Raw genomic sequence first — 20394 nt, forward strand, 5'->3', positions numbered from 1 at the left:
ATCTCTGCCTAACATATAAAGCTATGTCAAACCCAGAGCTGTTGGACATGCTACACCTAAAGAAATCCCAATCCCTCCGAGCTACATGGTCTAGGGACCTAAACCTTGTCACCACAATAAACAGAACATGCTGGAGGGATAGATTCCTGTCTCAGAGACTTCCCATACTCTGGAACAGGCAACCCATCTATGTCAAGCAAAGTTCTTCATTAGCACTCTTCAAGAAAAATCTTGATGCATGGATGGGAAATAGGAAATACACCCCGGGGATCACTTCTGTGTCTCTGCTCTACAGTGGCACAGGGAAAATAACTTTCTTGGGTGGCGTAAGCCAGGGAACCTTGTTGGCTAGTTTTACATAGGCCCTTGTGCTGATAGCCTAGTACCTACCTATGAACCTATGAACTTATGAACATGGAGTAGTCTCATGAGAGTCATACTGTCTGAGTAGTCTTGAGGCATACTTATCCTTAATGAAGATGGATACACCTCCTCCTTTGGTTCCTTGATGCTCAGTTTGTGGTCTAAACATATGGAAGGCATTATAGCCCTGCACCGCCGGGGAGCTTTCTGTGCCTGAACTATGTCTCTGTGACTGCACAGATGTCAGCATCTTCCAAAGTAAGGAGTTTTTCCAGGGAGAGCAGTTTCTTGTTTACATTCTTAGCATTAAGCAGCATTACCTTGAGTTTATCTAGAGATGATTTATTTATGTTGGAAGGTTGATTATTCTGACACTGCCTAGAAGAACACAATAGGAGTGGCTAATGCCTATGCCAGTATCCAAAAGCCTAGAGGGGACAGGTGCAGACCATCTCTGGCAAAGCAACATGGCCTGTCGACCATGTCTTCCCAGGCTGACATATATTGGATCCCCTTGGACTGACACCAGAAGCTAAGCTAATTGTTAAAGTTAATAATTATTTGTTTGTATTGTGGCATCATCCTTAGAGAAGGTAGAATGCTGCTTAAGGCTAGGCTTATACCTGCCTGTGACACATAATCTGAGAACTCAGTCATGTCTGTCTTCATACAGTTCAGTGAGGTACGTCTCAAATCATTCACCCTCACATGGACTATGACAAAGTCATACTGGTACTTGTGGTTGAGTGACTTGAGTGCTTGAATGACTTAACACATCCTGGCACCTGAGAGACAGTTAACCATAACCCACTCCTTACCCAGTCTGATGAGGAGAACATCTGTGTGTCTCACAATGGAGTCACCTATGACCAATGCAGTAGGTTTTGTGGTGTTATGCTTTATTGGCTTATATGTTGAGACACTGGTGTGTGTGTTATTATGTGTTGTGGTTGTTTTGTTGCATTGTTATGTGCGTAAGTGGTTTCCATTTGGGAGGCCTCTGATCTTTTTGTAAGTTATTAGTGAGTACCTCCACATAAGTGAGTTTATGTGTTGTGTCTTTATTTAGTGTGGGAAGTATGTGTGTGTTGATAACCTGTTTGGCATTTGATTTGCCGTTATGTGAGAGTGTTGCCTCCGATTTTGTAGTGTAACTACATCTCTCATATAAAGTATTTGTTTGTTTCAGGAGTAAGTTACTGTCAGTGTACATGAGACAATTGCTGGATTGCCTCAGGATGACCATGTCTATCAGGCTGCCCAAAGAGATGATAGGAAACTGCCCTTCCATGATAGCAGAATCTTACTGTATGTTTTATTAGTGAAGGTAATGGGTTAATTTGACTGTGATGGTAACACCGAGACTACAAGAAGGACCTATTATTTGTGTAGGCTAAGGATGATCAATAAGGCAACATTGCTGAATGTGCAACTGAGTTGCACCTAGAGCATCAGAAAAGCTTGGAAGGGTTTCACTGACAGCTGTTTAGGGAAAAACTGAACTTCTAGGCTTTTGCATCTATACTGGACATTGCTGACTGCAGCTGCACAAACAGCAGCACCAATAGCTGTTTTGGAGCCCAAGTGTAACAAGACCAGACAAACTACTTACAACAGTCCTACAACTAACAGAATGTAATACAGTATAATATGTATAATACAATAAAATTAACGACTTAAAGCAGCAGCAGACAGTACAGTTTTTTTTTGAAGCTGTTAAAGTACAGTCACAGTATATAAGAAAAGTGCAAAAATACTTAGAGACCTTTTGTGTGCTTCCCAATTCAGACAGTCCCGGTAAACACCTACTTTCACTAGATGAATAATCCCAGTTCTCCTAATGTAAAAGCACAGCAAATGAGCATCCAGAGTGAAATGCTACCACAAACAGACTTAAAGATACAGATACAGCAGTGCGTATTTTAAATAGCTTATAAAAGTGTGATTATTCAATAACAGTACTTTGCTTTGTATAAATGAGCCAAGAGCAACTCAATTGTACAGAATTTATAAAGGCACTAAAAACAAGATAAGCTGATTAATAAGCCTTCCAGCCAATAAAACTACATGCAAAAATCTCAACTGTTTCCCCAATTTAAACAGACAAAGCTATCTCCCAGTAGCATCTATATCACATTATAGACATTTTACTACATCGAATCAATAAAGGTCGAACTTTATTGATGGAAGTAGTAAAATATCTCATAATGTAAAAAAAAATAAATAAAAAAAAAAACTAGCCCCCCCTGCAGCCCCCACACCCCCCTACTTAAATATACCAACTCCAAGACCGCACTACATTGAGGTAAATGAAAATCTCCCCCTTACGGAGATTTATGTTTACCTGCGTGATGTTCTGAACATTCGACATTGTCGTGCCGACAATATCGTATTCAATATTGTCGGCTTACGACAACGTGAACTAGACCCTCCCAGTACACTAGATGGAAAATCCACTGACCTCTTGATGTAAAAAGAAGTGCTTGGTGGAGTATAAAAAATACACTACTTTATCCAACAGCTGGCTAGATAATGAATTCAGAGCAAGTACATCAATAGTACAGATAATGAGAGGCAAAATGCACTTTTTCAATATAAGCACAGGGAAAGAAAAATAAATAATTCAGGATATCAACAGCAGTTTAGAAAAGGAGGAGCTTATTAAGCTCAATTTACAGTAGGGGTGGACAGTTTAAACATCACCAGGTTTAAAAAGCAGACCAAGAAAGGGGAGTGCAGGTGTGGAAAACTAGCAGGGAATCACCAACAGTGCTTCTAGTTTATGCAGACTTGAAATCTTTTCAGAAAAAGGCAAAGACCCTGAAATCTGCTGTGTATTTAATTATCACTCAAGAAGCAATTTAACCAATGAAAAAAACACGTGAAATGTACAGCCTAGATAATTAAAGTGTCTACCTCTCACATAAGGCAAAAACACCAAGCCAAGCATTAAAATTTACAGATTAAATACTGTTTTATAATGTGCTCCAATATTTGTTGCTACTCTGTTTTTTTAACAGTGCATTACTAATACCCCCATATTCCTATTTCAAGTTGGGAGAGTGTTGTGATATTTAGTATTCAAATGTTTGCTAACTAGATATCAACATTTTTGACTGAATACACATAATTTTCAAGGGCCTTTGTACCCATTTTTAATGTCTGCAGGTTTATTAGTGAGTAGACCAGGCTGTTACGGTCTAGCTCTAAAGTGAAGGAGTCCTAGTTAGCTTGTATTAATTCAATTTTTAGGTTATTGATGTTTTTGGGGTCTTTGGACCAGACATAGCAAGAGTGTGGGAGCTTTGAAGAACCGAAGACTAAAACTGTAAATGTTATAGAGGAGTGATTAATAATGTTTTGGGGGAGGACACTAAGACTGGAGATCAAGTTGGAGTTGTTTACTAGTACCAAATCACTGAGGGTGTGTTTTTTTTTTTACTTGAAGTTTGCTCTATTGGCTTTAACAATTAGTGTTAATCCATAGCTGGAGATGGTGTCCAAAGCATCTACATTTGGGGGGGTTAGAAAGTCAATGATGAAGTTCAGCTGCAAATAATAATATAAGATTTGGGCTTTTTCAGATTCAGTAGAGTATTCAGTAGGTTAAATAATTTAATAAGGGATGTGGGGAGGTATGCTAGAATAACTGTTAATGTGATTTTATTTTTAGTAATAAGTTTGAGTGTGGGGAAAAAGTTGATGCTTCCTCTCCTTGACCTAATTACAGGTCTGTCATTGAAATGTGTGTGTGTGTGTGTGTGTGTGTGTGTGTGTGTGTGTGTGTGTGTGTGTGTGTGTGTGTGTGTGTGTATGTGTGTGCATGTGTGCACGCACATGCGAAGGAAAGCTTGGATTTGCTTCAGTTTGTTTAGAATTTTGTTAGCATTGAGAGTGTGTGTCTGCTTAGTTTGTTGAAGTTGTTATGAGATGGAGTTGTAGTGGGGCTGTAGGACATGGGTGACTTGGACTGGAAATTACCAGGGTTTGCTTCTACGTACAAATGGATCTGGATGATGTTTAATAGGACTGTGAGACTGACACATAATCCAAGAAATAACTGGAATGGCTGTGGTTGGGGGACGTTATTGTTGCTTCTGTGAGATGGGTAGGAGTGGGAGGAATAGCAATGAAAGAGAACTGGATTTGTATTTAGGTGTTGGAACATAATTGGAGGATGGCTGAAAACGAGGACTGGTTTATATGCATTATTTTGAAATACTGGGACAGATGAGTGCTTTGTAGAGGTGACTGTTAAAGTGACCATAATAAATAAAGGGATAAGGACTAAGATATTGATTACTGTGCAGTGCATCTGTCCGTACTTGCTTTTGTTGCTAATTGTACTGATGGCAGTATTACATGGATTAATGTTAAAAGGAAGTGGTAGGTTAGATTGGACTGAGAAAGTACAGAGTGCATGAGTAGTGAGGCTTGAGTTGAAAAAGGAAGTGCTGTAGGCTTTTTGTATATGTGATTTACACCTTAATGTTGATGTGACGCCTCAACCCCATGCAAAAATGAGAAAAAGGGGGCAGATAACGATAATGACAACCTGTTCAAGGAAGGTGAATGATGACTGGATGGATGTTGCTGTGACAGAAGGAGGCATGATGTTATTTGTGACGAAAACACTTTTTTAAGAGGGAATGGAGTTTTAAGGAAAAGTGGGTGGTAACAGGAGAGGCTTAAAGGTGATGAAAGGTGGAAAAGCTGCTCCAGCTAACATATGTTTTAAACATATAACAAAAGAAATCCAAACCTACTTAAAAGTTGACCTCATCAAATTACTCAAAGTGTTGACTGCCCTCAACTTCCCCTCCAGGAAAATCTCTAACAATCAGCCAGACCATAAGAAGTAACAAGCACATAAGAGATTTAACAATAAAACAAATTAGCCAACATATGGCACTAGCTCTCAACCTTCCATCTCTAAAATGAGGAACACTAGCCCTCATAATGTGGAACTAATGGGCAAAACGTGGAACACATACTAGTGGCTTACTAACAACTTCAGCTAGGAAGGTCATAGGATGGTTAAAATATGCTGGTTTTACTTATAAAGAAGATATTTTAATGAATTAATATGATTCATTTCTATTTACAATGGATTTCACTAAAAAAATCCTAACACTGAATGTGCGACAGAGTCTTTCAATGTGGAACCTTTGAGGAACTTCAAGGAACATGAACTTTTTAAGACCCCAAATGAGGTACGTTCCTTGTAATGAGGTACACTTGAGGGGTATGACGGCACATGCAACACCCCCATTCTGCCCATTTAGCATTCAATTTACCATTTAGTATTCAAAAGAAGAATAAAATGTTGCAAGGCAAGAAAAAAAACACACAAGACCACACATACCAGAAGTGCTTATGATCGTTCTAAGAGTCATCCAATAAAGTTTGTTGGTTCATTGTAACCACTGTCAACATCTGACCCCGTATATCTACTCAGACTAAAGTTAAGGTGACAAACATGATGTGCCTTATGTATTTGTATGTCCTGCTCTGGGTCAACAGTTCATTTGCTAATACTGGCCTCTGTAAAGCTTATTCAGTCTGTTCCTTCCAGCTTCTCAGGCATGGCTGCAAGCTTCAGATTTTCCCTTGTCACTTTCCAAATAAGCCATTTTTTTGGAACAGCTCTTCTTGACATGCCTCATTTTCTGTTAGCCTCTCCTTAATTTCCATTTCTGACTTTTGAAACTCGACCAATGCATCACATGTATTATTTAATCCTTCCTCTCTTTCTAGCATTCTCTCCTTATTTGATTTTATGTAGTCCTCTTGGGTCCCACATACTTAAAAAATGAGTGATTCCGAGAAGTTTTCTGTTAAAAGTTGTTGGAAGCAATTACTTGCATGCACATTATATACTATTCTGCTTCCTGCTGTTTCTCTGCTGAGTTCTTGTCCAGCACAACTATTTTCTTACCCTTTTCCTTTATTTTACCTTTATTTCCCCCAGAATTTTTTCTTCGACATCCAGACAGAATCATCTTTAGCCAGGAACTGAATTTAAACCAAATTGACTCTTATTGTCTGTTTTCAGCAATTATCACATTTCCTACTGGGAGAGCTACAGTTAACATGCTTCTCATTTGGTTGGTATCTTGGTTAGTGGCAAATCAAAATGTTTTGATGCAAACCTGCATAAGTGAGAAGACAGTTTTCTTGTCTTAAACCAGTGTTTAGCATGTTTAACTTTAAAAAAAAACATTCAAAACAGACTAATTTGGGCAAAAAAAAATCTCTTTATCTTTCAGCTGTACTTACTCTCCAAATCAGGATATAACTCTTTGCTTTTGATACATATCGATCATACCTCTTCCCTTCTTCTAGAAGTGCTAGATCATTCACCATGTTTCCATGGTTGTCATCTGTAACAAGATGAAGGTGATTTAATTTTATTTATTTATTTAACATTTGTTGACCAGAGAAGTCTGACTAGGACAGAGACTATTTTCAGCACAGGCCTGAGGAGAAATGCTCCAGACGCATATCTTTGGAATGTGGGAGGAAACCGGAGCACCCAGAGGAAACCCACGTGAATGCAGGGAGGACATGCAGACTCTGCACAGAAGGCACTCCAGCTGAGAATCACACTGGAAAACCTCTTTCTGTGAGGTGACAACATTAACCGCTGCACCACTGCCATGTATAATAAAGAAGGGAACAGTGAAGAAGCCACATATTAAATGCTAGCACACACTGCATGTCACTGTTAGTGGTTATCATATGACTGACATCTAGATAACTGAACACCATGCCATGGCAGACTCTTCTAAATAAAATGTATATAAATTCATTTAGACTTTTCCATAGGGATTCAGTTATGAGTTTCCTTGGCATCTGCTTCTGCTGCAGGAATAGTTAAAGTTGTTTGACAATAACCCCATACAAATAGACTACCCACATAAGAATTGTTGCGTAGTCTGCAGAATGATTTAGAAATTGCCGCAGCTCATATAGCAGTGGGAAAATTTTGGTAGGTCCAACTACATTCTTTCTGGACCATCTGTAACATACATAGTGCAACCTTAAATTATTTTTCTTGGCACCACCTAATAACACTTAATGCCCCATGTATGGCATTGGAACATGAACTTTTAGTACTGATCTGACAGGTATATGGGTAGATTCAGCTATGAGTTTTTCTAATCATATCAACCAATTGGCTAATAATAGTTATAAAACTATAGGTTGTATAAAAAGATTTATAAAGTCTAGGAAATCAAGCATAATAAAGTTATTGTTTGTTAGTTACATTAGACCCAAACTTGAGTATGGAATAACAATATGGAAACCCTATAGGAAAACAAGCATGAATAAACTGGAAAGAGTACAGCGGAAATATACTAAGGGCATCCATGGATGTGAAAATCTTAAGTTATTATGAAAGACTAAAATATCTGAACTTGTACAGTGTCTCTTACAGATATTTAAGAGGATATCTTATTCAGGTATATAGGGCATTTAGGGACAACTGCCTCTGGGAATGTTTGGGGTTATAAAAAAGTACTAGAGAATCGTCAGATAACCTATGTAGAAGATTCTATAGGAATGAGAAGTGTACTAATTGGTTCTCTGACAGAGTAGCTGATGCTTGGAACAGACTACCAAATTACATTAAAGCAAGCACTAATTTAGATATTTTTAAGAACAGCCTGGACATTTATTATGGGATCAAGTGTTTTGGCATATTGGCAGGCTAGAAGGGCTTTAATGCCTGTGCTTGAAACATTTGTGTGTATGTATGTATGTAATTATGTTCCTTCAGCTATAACATGCCAACATAGGGGCACATTGTGCAGAATTAACATACTTAATTCTCAAAAATCAGAACTTTTTTTTTAAGAACTTTACATGTACTTATAGGCTATGCAAAGAAAAGTGACAAGCAGACTGAAGTAATGGCAAAGAACAAGATTTGCTTACCATCTACAAAAGTGGAGTTTGTATCTAGTTAAGAGAAGGATAATCAGGAGCTTTTATTTGGTAATGCATTCAGTACCCAAAGTGACCATCCCATTCTTGCATTTGTGGGGACTGGTTATTCAGCCCACACCATCTTGATTAGAAATAAGAGACAGCAGTAAATGCTCATTTAAAAGACAATTTCAAGGCTAACACCTCTTTTGTTAGTTTAGGGAGTCCTTGGCTTCACTGTCCTAACACTCTGTTATACCTCAAATCCTGATAAACATAAAGCAGGGAATATTCCTTTCTCTAAGACTGCTATCAAAGTGCTTTCAAAAGCTGCTAAGGATTTTTCCCCTCTTACTGTAGAAAACTATTACTAATTATTGGTGATATTGTCATCTTTGACAAGGTCTTAGTTTGGAGACCAAAGAAGTTACTTCCAATTTTAGTTCACCAATATCAACATAGGATTATGACAGGCTGATTTTCTCTGGTCACGAGAAATTTGACTAAACTAATCCATATGGGCTGCATCCTGTAATAAACAGCAGATGTACTACTCAGTTTCGAGAAGGCATTTGGCTCTGTAAAACAGACTTATTTTAGTACCTTGAACATTTTGGTCTCAGTATTTTTTAAGGCTTGGTTTTGTATATTTATTCCTGGCCTTCTCTCTGAATTCTCTCAAATATTATGTCCTCCATCTATACTCAGTGACACAATGGAAAAAATCCCCTGCCTGCTCTTTTCTCTCGTTTTCGCCCAGAATTCCAACTGACTTACTTCCAGTTACTATACAGACCCTCCCCTTGAATTTTATTATATGCAGATAACTGTGCATTTGCTTTAGATTATTTACTCTCCAGTTTGGTACAAATATTTCCCTTACTTAATTTATCTGAAGAGGAATTCTCTTTAAAATTGGACATGTTTCAGTCATTGGTTTATTTTGTTTATAATGGTACCCTACTACATGATATTAGCGCAAAACTTTAAAGTGATAAATCTGAGTTTCCCTTCTTCTCCACAGAAAATGTCCTACACAAGGCCAGCTAATAAGTCATAGAATATAGATTTATTTATTTAATCTCTCTTGGAAAAAAAAACGCCATATTTTAATGGCTAAGCGCGCTGTGATTAATATAATTCTCCTACAATTTTGCTGATGTTCTCTAAAGGGTTTTGATGAATGAAATAATTTCACTCATACATTACTTTGTTCGTGTAGTGAGACAAATTTAAATGGGAGTGAGAGTTGCACAGCCTCACAGGAGATAATGCATATTTTCTGAATGTCGGCTTAGTACTGACACTGAATCCTTACTTTCTGATGTAACAGTTCCTAGTTTTATCACAAGCTATTTAATAAGTGAAAACTGGTTGGTCTTTTCTTATTGGTGCTTGCAGTTTCTTTGAGTTATTACCAAGTATTTTATTAAATAACTACTATCATCAGTTAGGAACATACCATAAGGAAACATCATATGTCTTCTGATGAAGTGAAGAGTATGCAATTACTGCCTTTTACATGCCACACTGGTTAACTCTTCATCAGTATGGCATATTTTCAAATCGTATTACCAGAAATGCTAATGCATTGCTACAATGGTAGGCAACTTATTTATTGTTGTTTTCTTTAATGTATTTGGAAATAAATAATTTACCTCAGGCAGCATAGCTCTTAATTCCAGATACTGTACATTATCTTCATACAGTTCTTTAAGACCTTCATAGAAGTAAGCTTTGAATACAGGAGCATAAGAAATTAGGCCACTGGATACACTAAATATATCTTCAAATCTTTCCCAAACGGCTTTCTGGGATGGATATGCCACTTCTGGATTTTCCGTGAATAATGTAAGATTTCTGATTAAACTGGAAAAAAGAACAAAGAGAAAACAAAAACAAAATAAAATAAAATAGTGAAATCACCTGTTATATAACAGCATACTTAATTTAACATAAACAGAACAGTGCGTGTTATCTAACCTACAGTCCTTTGCACATAGTATCAGATATTTTCCAAGGAAGTCTACCTGAAACGTGAGCTAAATGTGAGGCAGGCAAGTTAATTCCTGTCCAATCATTAAATTTAGCCTTAAGCTTAGACTCAAAGCTAGACTCCAAATAAATTGGGCCTATTTTCTGAGAACAGCCATGAGCTGAAAACAAGGTGCATCCCTTAAATACGCATTAGCAATGGCTTCTACCTTATCATGTGAATGGGTTACACTGTGAGAATCCCTCATAATGTGACTGCTTAACATTCAGTGTTGTGGAGCCAAATTATGTATTCAATGCATATCATGAGTCTTGCTGATGTACATCTGACAATGATCAAAGTCAGATATAGTTTAATTATATGTATGACCCTACTGCGGTGGTGGTGCTGCGGTAGCATTGTCGCCTCACACTAAGACGTTGTCCTGTTCAATTCTCAGCTAGAGCATCTTCTGTGTGGAGACATGCGTGAATGGGCGTACCTTCGAAAGTTGTGCATCAGAGCTGGCAACTCGGCACGTAAAAATCTACTGCCAATCATTAGCAGACCAGAGTTCCTCTGTGGCGACCCCTAACTGGGAAAAGTCGAAAGACACAACAACAACAACAACAACAACTCTGTGGGAATTGAAGGAGGGCTGGGGTAACCAACTGAATATTCAGGACCTGGTACAGCAAGTCTCAAAACACAGAGACTGAATGGCCAAAAAACAGACTTACATATACTAAGTGCAAGATAGCCATTTCTCAGAATATTCCATTTTCAGTGAGATATGGAAGTCTTAGACTTTGAACGCATACGTTTATGGAATGTGTGGGGGGGCTTGCCCCCACATCAGGTGATGTTCAAGATTCGCTCTTCTCTTACAGTTTCTGTCTTTTTTGTGTGTGTGTGCTTTGACACTCAGCAAGTGGCATCATAAGAACAGAGAGCCAGGGCTGAGGTAGAATAATAACATTCTGTGCTACAGAAACATTGGTGACACTAGCCTGAGAAATCAAGGGAAACAGATAATAGTAAACATAATGGAACAGCAAACAGAGACAACAACTATGTAGAGAACAACATCAGAAACTCAAAAGACCTTATCTATCTTTTTTTTCACTCAGTGCTAATTGCAAGAATGGACACCACTGTGCAATGGTATCTACTGTAAGGACAGCAGAGGTGGAATATGTACTGAAGTACCAGGGGCCTGGTTTACATACCGTGCAACACCTGAAGTCTCTTGACGAAAGCGTTGAATAAACTGTTACGCTAAACAGCTCTCATCATTTTTTTGCCTTGACCACTGGTTCCTGATTTTTGTTATTTGGTTGGCGTTCATCTGGTTCGTACTCTTTTTTACTGAGGTGGAATATGTACTGAAGTACCAGGGGCCTGGTTTACATACCTTGCAACACCTTCTATGAATATGGATTTGGGTTATATCTACCTGTCAGAGTGATCCCCCATCATGGTGATCACCTTCCTTGTATGTCACCACTCATCCTCTCCTGTCTGTCATTCAGTCCTACAAATCATCAATTGATCACTCCCTGTTGGCATTCTTCCAATATGCCCCCTTCCGTGTCAATACTTCCTCTTTCAGTCTTTGTTTCTGTTATATGTTTGTGTATGAGCCCCTGCTGCCACCCTTACATTTTCCTTCCTACTCAGAATATGCTTCCTTCCCTTTTCATCTTCCTTCCATGAAATAAGAAACGGCATCTATCCCAAAAAATATATAGCCTTCTCCCCCACCCTGTACCTCTCAACTTCTTTTGGTACTTGTGTGTTTCCCTGCTTGTTCTTATTTTCTGACTGTCCTATCACCTCCTTTCCTTCCCATTTTATAAAATAAAGACAGATGGCACTTTGGTGTGTAACAATTGTATGGTCTCCCCGATCTACCAATGTTGCAAGCAGGTAGTGCCTTGATGTGCATGTGAACATGCATAATGTCAGGTACTTTACCTGCATGTTGTTGCTTTCAGGTCACATGACCATTCATAGCACAGTCAGCTCAGTTGTGTTGTGCCTGCCATTTTCATGACTGTATGTCTTCATTATGCAGCACTGTCCCAGGCATGTCAATGTTGCATTTAATTGAGCCTCATGACACTTCCTTGACCATTCATTCTATTTAATGCAGCACAGTCACTTCATGCTTCTTTCTGAATATGCCTAATAGTCTTAAAATTTGTTAACATTGTTTAAAGCTTATACAGAAATGCATGTAAAAAGATAAGGGTGTAGGCTAAAGAGTTTTGGGTAAAGGCTCAAGTTATATTCAGAAAACAAAGTGATAAGCTCACGGGAGGCAGAGCCAAGAATGCACAGACTTAACAGCTTTTTTTAGAGATCTGCAAAAATATATAAAATTTGACACGAAAAAGTATTAAACTAGTAAAAGTTTTATTTACTGTAGATTCCTAAGTGCCTTTTCTATAACATTCTAAAGTTTAGAGTTTTTTTGGAAAAAAAATTCTTGTCAAACTATACAAGGGAATATATTCAGACATACTGAAAAATGAGCAACTCTACGAACAACTATGCAGATTCTTCTATTAAGAAAGAATTGCACCAGGTATCAATAACTCTTCAAGATCTATCTATTAAATAGATAGATTCCAAGAAAATCTTCAAGAAGTTAGTCTTAAACAAATCAACATTTTTAAAGACTTATTTCAACAATTACTATCAAAAATATCAGACCTTGAATATGCACTATATGATATTGACAATAGACTCAAAGAAAATGAATCTCAGACAGAAGCATCAAAAAATCATAACTCCTGGTTATCTGAAAAAAAAACTGGATGATCTAGGAAATCGAGAAAGAAGGAATAACTTAAGAATTTTTGGTCTACCAGAAAAGTCAGAGGAGAAGATATGGTTTCTTTCCTAACATCTTGGATTTCAAAAGTACTTAATTTACAAGAAGGTTTCTCCTGTGGCAGAAAAAAAGCACACAGATTGACTAGAAAAGCATCTCTTCCTGGACCTTCAGCCAAACTCAGACCTATTACCGTCAAATTCTTATCCTACTTGGACAAAGAACCAGTACTAATATCTGTCTGGTCTAAAATTCCAGTAAAATTTGGTCAATCAACTATTAAATTTGACAGTGACTACTCATCTAAGACTATGGAACTTAGAAAGAAAACCTGGCCACTCATCAAGCTCCTTAAGCAAAATAACATTAAAGTTAGACTAGTTTTTCCAGCAAAATTAAAACTTCAATTATCTACTGGCACTAGACATTTTTTTCCACTACTGAAGAAACTCTCTCTTTCATCAGAAATAATAACATCATTTACATTCCAGAATACATGTATTGGATTACTTCCAGTGGCGGCTCATGACATCGGACTGCAGGGCTGCAGCCCCCCCCCCCCCAGCTGTGAAAATAAAGAAAAAGAACAACATTTAAAAAAATAAAATATTTAATTAGTAGTTTAGTATACTATTGTATACTGTCTGGCAGGCTACTTAGCTTAGCTGCGAGTCCGACTGACTCGCTGTTAAAATCCCAGAACTCGAACTGCGCATGATTGGCAAGTTCTGAGTTTAAAAAAAAAATAGTTTCTGTAAATCTGGACTGCTGTAAAAGCAGTCCAGATTAAGAAAAGAAGGCATCAGTGTACAGATGCCTAGAAATGTATGCAGTTTGTAACTGCAGTAAAGTGGAAGGGGATCGGACTGCCACATCCGCCGTCACGTATGTGACGTGGACGGCTGGATGGCTACTGATTGGTTCTCACTCTCTTCCTGCACTTTGCATGCTGGGAAAAAGAGATCGAGAAACAGTCAGCAGTAAGTATGTGTATTAATTCACATTTGTTTATTCTGTCAATGCCTCACGTGCTATAGTCCACTTACAACAAGGTTAACAGCATTTGCGTAACTTAAGCAAATGTTTTCTTGAATAAGAAATCTGCATCTCTGAAGACTGATGCCAAGTTTAATAAATTGTACCTTTTTAAACTAAAAACTAATTCATTTTATTAAATTATATGGAACTCTAAGTGGTAAACTGGTACTAGGACCTGCTGAACACATATTTTCGGTTGGAGGGGATAAAATAAAATGCAAAGCAGCATAATGTTACTGGCTAGGAAAGTTGAGCTTTAAAAGTAAAAAAATACCAGTGCAATGCTTGTACTTTTCTCCAGAGCTTGTGAATATGTCTAGCATATCCGACAATGAGGGCCTCCAAAGAAGTTATTTAATAATGACAAGCTGAAAAAATATGCAACTGGGGGACATACTTACGAAGCAAAATAGTAACAAATTAACAGATAAGTAACTAACATTAGCACTATAACCTAAATACTTTTTTCTTGAACATTTCAAACATAGCGTTTGAATGCAGGTGAAATATGTGAGGCATCATATATATAGTTAATGTTAGGAAGCTAAAAATGGCTTTCTTCATTTTAGAAACCTCATGTATTCAAGGTTACTGCCACTAGATGATCCATTTAGTGTATGAAAACAGGAGCGGCAAAGACAAAGAAAAAATATTTTTAAAGCAGAGGGTTTGGGACAGAAGCTTGCTGGCTGAAGTCCAGAACAAAGGAGACACTGGACAGGCAGTTGGTTGTGAAGGAAAGATGAACATTTCATAGAATCGATTCTGAAAATGTCATTTTGCTATTGGTAGTGCAAAAAAAAGTGGGGGTAAAAAGAAAAAAATGGGAGGGACAACAAAGTCAGACATAACGTATTGGAATAGCAGGAAAAATCCAGAGAAAGACTGTCTGCTTTCCTACACCATAACATTCTCCAGTGCAACAAGAGTTTGTGACTAAAAGGAGCTATCAGTTGAAAGTGATCCAGACTGAGGAAAGGTGTTTAGTGAAACTGACAAAGCAGTACTAGAAGCAATGGCCTTCTCAGACTTTTCCATGACCTATGATTCAGTCCTGTATATAAGCAAGGACTAGAGGTAGGAATTGGATTGCTGAGTGGTTGAAAGGCAGGGCACAGGTGTTTGTGGTGAGAATGATAACATTAAATATGAAGAAAATGAATAGTGTAGTACTACAGGTGTTGGACCAGGGTCCATTGCTCTTCACTGTGGCTGCCTCTGACATACCTAAGGGAACAGAGAGAAGGAAGAGCATCTTCACTGGTATAGCAAAGATGGGTACGGCAGTGGGAGAGAGTCTAGGGAAGAACTTGGAAAGATTGGCTAAGTTTCCAGAAACACAGCAGTTAAGGTTCATTGCAAGCAACCATAAAGTATTGCATTTGGTCATTACAACTCTGATATGAATTTGCAGCAAATTAATGAAATCACTGAAACAAGAGTCAGAAAAGGATCAGAAGGGGGGGTATGAAATTATTGGGGGGTGTTATCCACACTTAGATGACTGGACTACTAGGAAAAGATGGATGTGGTGGCAGAGTCCAGACTGCTAGGGTGCATCATCAGAGAAACAGATTCCACAATCAAAGGAGTACCTCTGGAGGCTGTGAAGGAAGAGAGCAACAAGAGTAATACTCGAGTAATTACTGTAGTATGACTAGTGCGCTCTGCAAGAAGTACCTTTACACTATTAAGAACTTGTTGGTTTTCAGTTTATAGTAAAGATGTCTAATTTCGCTGTAAGTTTATTCATATTATGATGCCTTGTTTTATATTTGTGAACTCTTACATTTTATGTATGGATGGTGTACAGCATTTGGAAGATACAACATTACACCTTTTTTTGGATGTTTGATATTTTAGCTGCATTTTCTTGTATTGGAATAGAAGTTTACTGCTGCTTATGCCACATCTGCTTAAAATGTGCAACTGTTTTGTTTAGCAAATGGGTTAACTATTGTGGTATAGTTTTAAAGCAGTGTTAGTAGCACAACAGGTAGCATACTTGCGTCTTGATGCCGAAAGCTGTGGGTTCTACTCCCACAGCATATACATTTGTATTTTAGGGCGCTGCAGTCCTGAGTATGTCCTCCTTTGCATAGAGATGCCTATTAACCATGAACTTGTTTTTTCAGTTTGCCATCCATTCCCTATTTCAACATACCAGCTTACATTTTTTAATGTAACATATGCAATGTATTCTTCAAGGGAAGTAGGCACTGAATTTGTAGATGAAAACACTGAAATATAAAGTTGTTTTCTAGCAGCATACTCTTCATTAGATTCAGATTTATTTAATGTGGAATTTATTTCAGATGACTTTTACTTCTGCAGAGATTGTGCATATTGACTGATATTGGTGGGTTGTAATTACAGAAGTTTGAGTGGCCTTTTATGATTGAAATGTTCTAAATTGGGCAGCTTTGTTATTAGTGGTTCATATAATTTGCTTCATTGTTTACTGGAAAAATGTTCAAAACTATACATTTAAAATGCAGTCTAACAAGTGCTGCTGTATTATACAAGGGATATAATTTAATTAATATAGTTTATAATTGAATAAATCAGGAAGGTGAATCAAAAAACTTTGCATGGTCCTAAATGTGTGCAAGGGGCCTATGATTTAAAAACAGCACAAAGGTAATCTTCACCCACCACTGGCCAAATATATTTTCTTTGAATGTGGGTTTCAGTGCCATTTCAATGAATGAGTTTCAAAGGCAGAGAAGTTTTAATGCTAAGTCTGTTTTCACTGTAAGACTGTACTGCTTTGATTAGCAAATGTCTATCAGTGTTTATGCTATAAAATTTGAAATAAAAGTTGTAAATTAAATCCAAATATCTGTAATCACTGTAGAAGTAAAGCATAAAACAGTATGCACACAGAGTTTTAACACTGGAGGCAACGTGCTTTGGGGACTGCTGATGATTTTCTTTCTTTAACATAATACTCTGGGAGGGTCAACCAGATGCTACTGATCAATGTCTTTTGGGGGCTGTTGATGACTTTCTTTTTTTAACCTAATATTCTGAGAGGGCCAGCCAGATGTTAGTGATCAATGTCTTTTGGGGGCTGTTGATGACTTTCTTTTTTTTTAAATATAATATCCTGGCAGGAGTCAAAGAGATACTAGGTATGCAGTGTGTTCTGGAGAGCCATTTGTGGATGACATCTGTTTTTTTTTTAACCTAGTATTTTTTGCAGGGTTAGTCAATATAAATTAAGATGGCCTATCAATGTTTTGTTGTTGAAACAAACTCTACTTTTGCATGAGTAAAATGTGTATGGGTGAACTGAAGTAAGATCGCATGCAAGTTCTTGGCTATGTGATGTGAAAGAAATACATACATGAAATATTAAAAATTGTACCATGATAAGGAGGTACACAGATATAAATTTGATAAAAGTAATGGTTTAGTTGTGTGTTTTGCTGTAACAGTACTTTTAAAATAATATGAATGCACTGCTATCAGTGTGGTACTTACATATATTACTAGTTAGTGAGATGGATGGCAGTCCATGTTTACATCAAATTACAAGAGTAACTGCATTGAGTACTGTGGTAGCAGACTCTGAGATAGTGTTTTTTTTGCGAAACCATCCCAACGTAGGGACTAAACAGAGCACATTATCACCTAGTATTAAATTTAAAAATTTCCTTTGGGTTTATTTCATTATGCAGTAATACAGGACCATTATTTTCAAAAACCTCAAAAGAGCAGAACAAAAAGCAGCGTATTTTCCACAATGCAGTGATTTTTATAGTCACATTAGATGCAACAAAACTTCTGACATGCAGGTATTGCAGATATACATACAGTAAAAACACTATGAAGTACATAATTTATTTCACTTAGTAGCAGCTGAAGGAGTCGCATCATACAGATGGGATCTAAATAAGTGACAGCCTTCACTGATGAACATCATTTCATCACTGAGAGAAGTTCAGCTTTAGAAGAGTTTTGGCAAAATATGGAAGCAGAATCTCAGTACAGGAAACAAAAACTAGACACAGATAATTCTATTTGTTTTGTTTTGTTGACTGTGTAGATTCCTCTTCCTTACTTGGCCAACTGGCTGTGTCCTTACTTTACTATACATTAAAGTCTAAAGCTAAACTCCAGCTAGAAAACCACAACTGACCAGAAAACTATATAACACATTCTGGACTTCTCACATTTTAAAAAGTTTTTCATTATATATCCAGTGCGGGTCTACCTGAGGAATGAGTATCACTCAGAGTGAACTATAACAAGCCTCTCTCCACAGTTAAATGTAAATACAGAAAACGGACAAAAACAAAGTGAACAGTAACATTAAAAAAACTGAGTGCACCTTTGGTCCTTCAGGCTGCGCTGTCAGCACAAAAACAAACAGTTTAATGTCATGTTCTGTTTAAATCTATATGAGTTTTCCCTGGATGTGCTAGTTTAATCTCAATGGCATGTTTTGGGCTTGCCCCTACAAGTCGGAGATATAGGAGTGAGACAGCAAGCTACCTTACCAGCTAAATATATAAATAACACATAGGAATAACATAACTGAAACTGAAACTTGATCGAATAATAGAAGACATAATTTTTAATCATTTTCTGCTATTCAATCAAAAGTTCAGTTTCTTGTGAACTAGAGAAAGGAACAGGACCAAGACGGGTGGGTTCTCAGGTTATACAGCTGCCATGCATGCTGCATCTCTGAGAGACTGAGGGCTCAGTAAAGTATTTTATAAAATAATACCAGTCCAGACACAGAGAAGGTTGTATCTACTATACAGTCAATGAGGCTGTGACAGACAGTAGCGACCACAACTGAGACAGACATGACAGCAGTGAAACAAGGCAACTTCTAACTCTCCCCTTTCTCTTGTAATACAAAGACTGCTGCACTGCAAGAACACCAATTAAAGGAGAAGCTGGCAGATTTATCAATCAAAGCTTATGGGCAATCCAGGTGCACAAGATCTGAATCGGGACTGGAAGTATGTCAACAGAAAGGGTGAGAAAGCCCACCAATTTGTCAGTAAAATCAGGATGTCCCACCCAAATCAGGTCATTTGAGAGCTATGATGATATGTTTTGGAATTTTTTAAACATAATTTTAGCTTAGGAGTTGGCGCTGCATAAGTATTCTCTTTTTAGTCAGAGAGCAAACACTATACATAGTGAGATACTGTAAGCAAAGTGGGAAATATTAAAAATAAAATGGTCCCTCTTAAGTTGCATGCCAGACCGATTGGTCACTCTGAAGTCATTGGCCCCAGGCAGCCACTCTAAATGCCCCTATTATAATCCACCACTGGATGACACCTAGCAGAAGCACTGGGTGTTACATCTGTGGAGCAAAGGCCTAGGGAGCATGCACTGCCATTATACAGAGCAAGTATCACAGGATCCAATGGCAGGGGCAGTATGCAGTAGAGCTATGAAAGCTCCAAAGTGGGGGTGTTTTTCCAGCAGAGGGGTAGGCTATCCTGCAGGACTAGTAAACTGACCAACTCCCTTCCACCAGACTCTCATTGTTGTGGAATAAATGGGTTGAAGTTGATTGGGCTTCCCAGGGAGGGGGTGAATGGAATGGAGGGCTCTTGCCTCACTCAGGAATGTTAGGCTCTCAGCCCTGCAGAATGAAAGGACCAGTTGGGTACAGATATGACAGCCATTGAACTAGATCCTGCAGTTGATGAAAAAAACACAATGTGGTTATTGTGGTTCTTTACTGTGCAGCATACCACATCTTTGCAATCTGCTGCAGTGCTGTTGTGAGTCACATAGTAGCTTCTGGATAACAGGTGGCACACAAATTAATTTGACTTTATTCCACAAGATTTTTTTTCATCCTTTTTCATGGTAGTTTAGCTTGCTTGAAAAGAATAATATAGCCTCATACCAAAGTGAATGAGTGAATCAAAAATTGTACTCCATTCTGAGACTTAAAGAACAAGATCTATGGTCCAGAGAGTTTCCTCATGTATCTTTCATGGGGATTATTTAGTTTCACTCCATTAAGGTTCCTTAACTCTGTGGCCAAAGCCCTGCTAGTGTTCTCACATACATCTTCAGTGGATGAAAAATTATTTTCATCACCTATGCATTACTTCTTTATACTTGTTCATACCCCTCATACATTTCTTTAATTTAGCAGTTTTTAAAGATCTCCAACAAGAACGAAAGTCTCATAAATATTGTTTTTGACAAAGTTAGCACTGTTTATGTAAATTTTTGCCATATTTCTTGCAAAAACTTCCCT

General features: G+C 37.7%; 1 protein-coding gene across 5 annotated transcripts in view; it reads right to left on the bottom strand.

Annotated features, from left to right (window-relative positions):
* Positions 1-20394, bottom strand: part of ADA2 (adenosine deaminase 2) — an 823901-nt gene that overhangs the window by 463270 nt on the left and 340237 nt on the right. For all 5 annotated transcript variants that reach the window (XM_044088185.1, XM_044088184.1, XM_044088186.1 and 2 more), the window contains one exon: positions 9954-10164. In XM_044088185.1, coding sequence (XP_043944120.1) covers positions 9954-10164 — 211 coding nt within the window. The remainder of the gene's footprint in view (positions 1-9953; positions 10165-20394) is intronic.

Source organism: Protopterus annectens, chromosome 11.part0 (assembly GCF_019279795.1).
Source record: "Protopterus annectens isolate FY-2018-M chromosome 11.part0, PAN1.0, whole genome shotgun sequence".
Lineage (NCBI taxonomy): Eukaryota > Metazoa > Chordata > Ceratodontiformes > Protopteridae > Protopterus > Protopterus annectens.